This window comes from Bubalus bubalis, chromosome 11 (genome assembly GCF_019923935.1).
Source record: "Bubalus bubalis isolate 160015118507 breed Murrah chromosome 11, NDDB_SH_1, whole genome shotgun sequence".
NCBI classification, from domain to species: Eukaryota; Metazoa; Chordata; class Mammalia; order Artiodactyla; family Bovidae; genus Bubalus; species Bubalus bubalis.
Window position 1 is genome coordinate 32,662,424 of NC_059167.1, and position 7,079 is coordinate 32,669,502.

The 7,079-nt window shown below is 34.8% G+C and overlaps 1 protein-coding gene across 16 annotated transcripts in view; it reads right to left on the reverse strand.

The window, feature by feature from the left end:
• The window catches only part of KIAA0586 (KIAA0586 ortholog), a 126,115-nt gene extending 119,518 nt beyond the window's left edge, over positions 1-6,597 (reverse strand). For 9 of the 16 annotated variants that reach the window (XM_044924918.2, XM_025295454.3, XM_025295453.3 and 6 more), the window contains exons 1-5: positions 6,453-6,597; positions 5,696-5,977; positions 4,699-4,766; positions 2,207-2,276; positions 1,022-1,091 (exon numbers count right to left, since the gene is read on the reverse strand). In XM_044924918.2, the coding sequence (XP_044780853.2) occupies positions 1,022-1,091; positions 2,207-2,276; positions 4,699-4,766; positions 5,696-5,951 (464 nt within the window). In that variant the 5' untranslated portion in view covers positions 5,952-5,977; positions 6,453-6,597. The remainder of the gene's footprint in view (positions 1-1,021; positions 1,092-2,206; positions 2,277-4,698; positions 4,767-5,695; positions 5,978-6,452) is intronic. The other 7 variants (XM_044924917.2, XM_025295458.3, XM_044924920.2 and 4 more) reach the window with 7 other exon arrangements.
• Between the last annotated feature and the right edge of the window lie 482 nt (positions 6,598-7,079).

The following is a 7,079-nucleotide window of genomic DNA, read 5'->3' on the forward strand; positions in this document are numbered from 1 at the left end:
TCAGTCATGTCCAACTCTTTGCAACCCCATGGACTGAAGTCTGCCAGGCTCTTCTGTCCATGGGGATTCTTGAGGCAAGAATACCAGAGTGGGTTGCCATGCCCTCTTCCAGGACCTTGTGGTTTAGAGGTAGTATTTACTTTGTTAGTGTTTCCCAGAGTATAATATGTATATTATGAATAACTATAGGTAAAAAAAGAATAAACTTTACTTTAGTAGTTGTAGAGCTCTGGTCCAGGAGTAGAATATATTTAGCGCAGGAACATAAATCTCATTCCACCCCCACTAGTGATTTTTAAAAATATCCCTGGTGATACATTCTTTCATGTTTAGCACAGTGCTGTTGTCAGGGTTGACTCTGTATTTCATCGGCAGTAAAGATAAAGCTGGAAGGAAGCATTTAGATAGAGTAATAGCCAGTTTTCCTTCACTCCACTCAGATGCTAAGCTTGTCCCTTTCTCAAATCTTAAGCAGAGATTAAGAAAAAGTCTAAATGTCCTTTTTCAGTAAGCAGTATTATGTATGTGGTCATATATGTGACCGCTGCTATGAGTAGTATAGTGAAGTGACTAAGAGAGTACTCTTTAGACAGACTACCTGGGTTTGAATTCCAACCCAGTGAATACGTGCTCAATGACTTCAGGAAAATCAATCCCTCTGTGCCTCAGTTTCCTTATCTATAAGATGGGGATTCTGTGAAATTGGGATGGTAATGTAATCTGTATTATTGGATTTTGAAAAAATTAAACGAGTTAATGCATATAAAGTGCTTACAACAATACCTCTTCAACAACAACCACAGCAACAATAATAACAGCCATTGTTATCATCGGCTGTTAACAGCCATTGAGTATTTTATACATGCCCAGCATCATGAAAAATGCTTTATACATATTATCACACTTATATATTTCACATATTGGAAAAAACAACTTTTTTCCCTAGGTGCAAAACATAAACAAAGCTGATTTTAAAGAAATAGAAGAAATGCCTCACCCATTTTCTGTAAATGAAACTTACTTTTGTTTTAAAACTGCTCTTAGAGCATCCTTCTGTCCCATAGTGTACTGAGAAATAAAGATGTCATTTGCTGCAATATAAAAACACAAAAATATACTTTAGATTCCTAGAAATGTATCACATTTTGATAAGCTACTCAAAAATTTTTAATTAAAAAAAATGTTTGGGAATTCAGCAATATGATTTCTCAATTTAAAAAGACAAGAAACAAATTAAGTGATGAGTAATAATAGTCATAACTTGAGACTGTAAGAATAAAATTGTGTAGAAACACTTGGGGCCAAATTAGAGACATTTGTTCAAACTCTAATGAGAACACTGCTTAGCTGAAAACAAAACCAACTACTTTAAAAATGTCATTAAATCCATTTTTTCAAAGCATATTTTTAATCTATTATCTTACCAAAGACTATTCAGCCTTTATACTCAGGTATCAAATATCAAACTATGCAATAGGTTGGCAATAATAAAATTACCTTTACTATCACAAATCATTTTCTGGACTTCAGAGATTTCCAAGCTTAACTTGGAAGGAAAAACGAATTAAAAATGAAAACAAGAAAAAATTGTAAGTTTGTTTAATAAATACCTAAAACAAAATCAATGAATATCTAAAACTCTAAAATTCTATCCTTACCAAAAAAATTCTTACATGTGTGCTAAGTCGCTTCAATTGTGTCTGACTCTTTGTGACCCTATGGACTGTCGCCCACCAGGCTCCTCTGTCCATGGGATTCTCCAGGCAAGAATACCGGAGTGGGTTGCCATGCCCTTTTTCAGGGGATCTTCCTGACCCAGGGATCGAACCCACATATCTTATGTCTCTTTACCACCAGCACCACCTTGGAAGCCCAAATTCTTACATATTACAACATAAATGAACCATGAAGACATGCTAAGTGAGATAAGTCAATCACCAAAGGACAAAACACTATATATGATTCCACACATATGGAGGTATAATAGAATATATAGAGACAGGAAGCAGAATGGTGGGAAGGGGAATAGAGTTAGTATATAATGAGAACAGAGTTTTGGTTGGGGAAGATGAAAAGTTCTGGAGATGGGACGGTGGTGATAGCTTGCACAACATGAATATACCTAATGCCACTTAAAAATGGTAAAAATGGCAAATTTTACATTATGGGTATGTTACCAAAAAAATTAATAAATCTATCCTTTTACCTTTTTGTCTGTTGTTCTCTTCCATGTTATTCAAAGGCAACACTTGCACTGCAGCATCTTTAGAAAAATCCTTCAGGATGTGAAAGGAAGAAATGAAAGGCATAAATCCACTTTATGATTCATTATTTATTAAGTACCATTTATTAGCTTATGTGACTACTGTGTCCTGGGAGAACACAACTATTTGTTTATTTATACACTTAATTCCAGCACCACCATGCTTAGGTACCCTGAAGCTACTCAAAGATGTGCTGAATGAGTAATGAGCTGTCAGACAAGTGAATGAATCGGAAAATGAACAAGCAAGCGTGGTCCTGAAATTCAGATTCAAATCCCAATTTGCTACTTTCAGCACAGCAACCCATGTAACATTTCAATGGCTATAGTTAAACGTAAAAACATGATTCACGGTGAGACAAATGTAGTTTATAAGGATGTCCAATGCACGGCACTACACCAGAAATTAATTTTCACAGTATTCTTTGTCACTGAGCTATAATGTAGTCTCAGAAGACTTCTTTATAGACATGACAACTACAGCCAAACAGATTTCTGCTCACATGTGTGTACCCCAGGACTTCACTTCTAAGATTCTATTCACTGCTAAGACATCATGACATTTTAAGTACTTGGTTCATTTAACATTGCTTCACCTTCCTTAGGCACACATTTTTCCCCCTGCTAAATCATTAAATAGAAAATAAAAAATAATAAAAGAAAATTGATACAAGCTATCTGCTGATAATAGGTGTTAAATTCCTAAAAATAGCCAATGAGACTAACAATACAGTGGAATGCATCTGGGAAATCAAAGAATTCCCACAAAACAGTAAGAAAAAGCACAGCACATAAATATGTATTCACAAAAGAATAAATGCAGGTGGCAATATAAATGAAAAAAATTTCCCCTTCACTAATAATAAAAGAAATACAAAGTCAAACAATGTGATGCCCTTTTCACCTATCAAAACAGCAAACTTTATGTTTGTTTGTTTAATTTTAATGCTTCATATAAATGAAGATGGAGGGAAATCCACTAATTTTACTCATGACCTTGCTGGAGAATACATATTGATACAGTTTTTCTGGAGGCAATCTAGAAATATTACAAAAAATGTGCATATTCTTTTAGGTAATAATTTTATACCTAGAAATTAATATAAGAAAGTGAGCTCAGATACAAACCAGAATGTTCATCACCTGGCTGTACATATTATAAAAATTTCGGGGGAAAAAAACCTCAATGTCAAATAACAGGAATATGAACATATAAACTATGGTACACACATACACTGAAATTCTGTGAATTTATTAAAAGCTCCTAAGGAAAAAAAGCAATGACATGCAACAATAACTTTAATATTACTTAGTTATAAAATAGTCCCATTTCATAAAATATACATATACATAGAAAAAAACTCAAAATGTTAACAGTACTTGATTTTATATAATTGTGGAATTTCTTTTTTCCTTCTTCTTTTTGAATTTTCTATACTGATTTTAAGGTTTTGTTTTCTTTCTGCATATGTATAAGGATTTGCTCCTTATAGTAGGAAAAGGTAACTCTTACCAGTAGGAAGAAACAAGTATGAAGAGGAGCAAATCTAAATATGAGCAGATTGGACACAAACTTATTTCATTTCCTCTTTAAAATAGCATGGTCAAGTCAATAGAGAATATAATCTTAGCCCTTACTTATGAAATAAAAACGTAATGCAAAAGGCTGCAGTTTGTGTTCATGGTAAAATGATAAAGAACTAGGTTTGCTCTGCAGGTATATTTTATATTAGACAAATCTACACAAAACAAATTGTTAGCCCATATTAAATCTAATGAAATCCTGCCTGATGATCTTCCAAAGATCACCCTTTTATGTTCAATTATACAATAATAACATATCCATACATTTGAGAAATTAAATAACAGAATTAAAATACCATTAATCTTTAAATAAAGCCTCCTCAAAAAAGAAATAAAAAACATCAACCCAAAGGCTAGGTATTTATTCAGAGACCAAGTACAGCACATAATTATACCTTTTTATGATGAATTGTTGACAAAATTCATAAGTAAATAGCTGCAATACCCGTTTTAGTTTACTTGTTAAATTCACGATATATAGTCAATATTATGATAAGCGGTCAAAGTCTAATTAAATTGTGTGACCAAACATATTTATAAACAAATATTTTCAGCATTATAAATTAAAAATGACGTTAAGATGAGAATTTCATGTCATTAGCTTTTAAATAGCTCTCAAAAAAAAAAGCACACAAAAGGCTTCAGAATAGTTAGAATAAATTCCCACTTTACTTTTTTAAAATTCTGTTGTTACAGCTCCTTTACCTTTACCTAGCAGTTTGTAAAAATATGTCTTCGGTGAGTGAACTTTAATTAAAAACAAGGCCTATTGCTAATCAAAATTTTTAAAAGGCTTACTTGACAATACTTAAAATTTTAACATGAGTGTAATTAAGAATTCTTTTGCTTACACTTTCTGACACAGGATTTTCTACTGGAGGCTGCTGATAATTTCTGGCAGAAGTTAAGTCTGATGAACCTAAAAAAATAAAAGCATCAATTTTAGTGAGTTTTAAATTAGAATGTTTCCTGTAGAAACTGTATAAGCATAATTCAAGAACTATAAATTCCATATTAATGCAAGACCTAAACTGGAAGCCAATCTTCATGCAAAAAGCTTAAAATGTACATATATATATATACACACCGATGAAGGTTTTCACATCTGATATTTTGGAAAGTAAGGGCTCAGAACTGACAATCCAATAAGACAAGTATAAAAAGTTATACAACCAGCTACACTACTGAATTAGGACAAACTATGGGTGCAAGCACTTGCCAGGAAGAAAACATGCACATGATGTAAAGCCTAATTAAACAGCAGGCCTAGGTTATGCTGAAACTGCCAAAAGCAGCACCATAAAAACTACTTTATTTATTCTTTTTCGCACTTATATTCATTAATCTGATTACCAGTGAAATGGGTAAAGCAACATGTTATTTTTACTTCCAGGGAGCTCAGACAAGTTAAGTGAATTGGATTATGGATGCCATCAAAAGGCAGAAACTGTGCTTTTTTACAATTCCAAACTGTACAGCATTATCCAAACAGAAGGTAAAAAGCCAGCCCTACTGGTGAAAAGCACGTCACACTAGTTAAGTGTCTCCATCACAGATATGGACAAGAATAGTGTGCCAAAAAAACACGCAAAGAAAAAATAAAATACGAAATGTTTTATTCATTCCATCTATTGAATATGATTCGATGTAGACTGTTCCTGCCTGGCCATTTTCCCAGGAAAAGGGGTCACTCTTCTAACGATTGTACAAGCGAGACATATCTTGTATTTAGGAATTTAAACATTAAAAATCCTCTAGGTTTTGAAACACACACACAAAACGAAATGAAAATAAAGACTAAAGATTTACAAAATCAAAAACCGGTTGAAACTATTTGGAATCACGTACCACATAACGTTCCATTCAAGCTCTTCCCAGTTCTAACAGGAAGACGTTTATTTGCAGACAACGCTGGAGGAACACGGGACAATTCATCTTTCAGCAAAGCCAAATTATCTCCCTGATTTGGAGAAACTATCTCACGAAGTCTCCTCGCTGGTACTTTAACCTTTTTTTTCTTTTCCAGGCAAAACTCTGAGCCTTTCATATTACTGGTAACAAACCTAGTCCCACAGTTCTGAACAGAATGTTCTTCTGGGTCCATAAAACTTCAGAACAAAATTTTCACCGCTATAAGGATTTAGGGGGCCCGAGGGTAGGGGAGAAAAAATGAAGGAGGAGTATGATAAAGAAAAGGTGAATTTCACGTGATTTTGAAACATGCAATCATCAACTTTTACATAAAACAATGCCTAAACAGACTATCCACAAAGCCGGAAATTTCAATTTGGTATTTGACCCAGGATTGATTTACCCATCAATCCCACTAGAACATAATTACCCTTTAATTCCACTCAGCCTATTAATGCACCACGCCAATAAATCTGAAAGTGAGGAGGACAGGAGAAAGGCCACATAAGCAATAATAACAATAACACAGAGCACTGCCCTAAAGTACTCCGGGAGAGACGGCAGTACAAAGGAAACCAGATGCGGATGCGAGTTAAATGAGAGGGAATCAAGCAGGCAAAACGAAATGCTGTTTTTCCAAAATCACCTACATAAGAAGCTTAATAGCTTCCTTTAACCAAAGAGTCTTACACACCCCTTCAGAAGTAATCAGACACCTAAATTCACCCTTCCATGTCTCCCGAAAGCCCGGTTTCTGCGGAGTCACAGGTCTCATCTGACAAGTTCAGTTGCCCGCTGGTCAACACCTACTTCCCTTTAAACCCGCCCTTCAAACACAACACGCATGCGCGCCATGAAATCGTCCAAATCCTCCAACCAAAAAGCTAAACACTGTCGGGTGCTTCTCCATTCCTCTCCGGGTGGAAACAAACTGCCGGCGTCAAACACTTAAAACGGGTGTGAATTTTTTATTAAAGCCAGTAGTACATTGCCCCACAAGACTTAAAACACTGAATAACACCCGAGTCTCATCTAGGACCTGAAGAACTCCCGACCTAGCTGGTTATACACCATTCTTGTTATTAGGGACTGTTTACAGTAATGCTCCTGGAGACCGTTAGGGACGCGGGATTAAGTAAATTAGTTTTACAAAAAGTTTCGACAGATTCGTGTTGACATTGGCGAGAAAGTCAGAAATATAGAATTTTGTCTAAGAAGAGAGTAAAAAAAATCATTGTCATGGTACTTTAAAATTCACTTATGATACCTACTCTTTCCTCTAGAGTTTCTGGCATTATAACGAATCGGCGGCGAAGGGTAT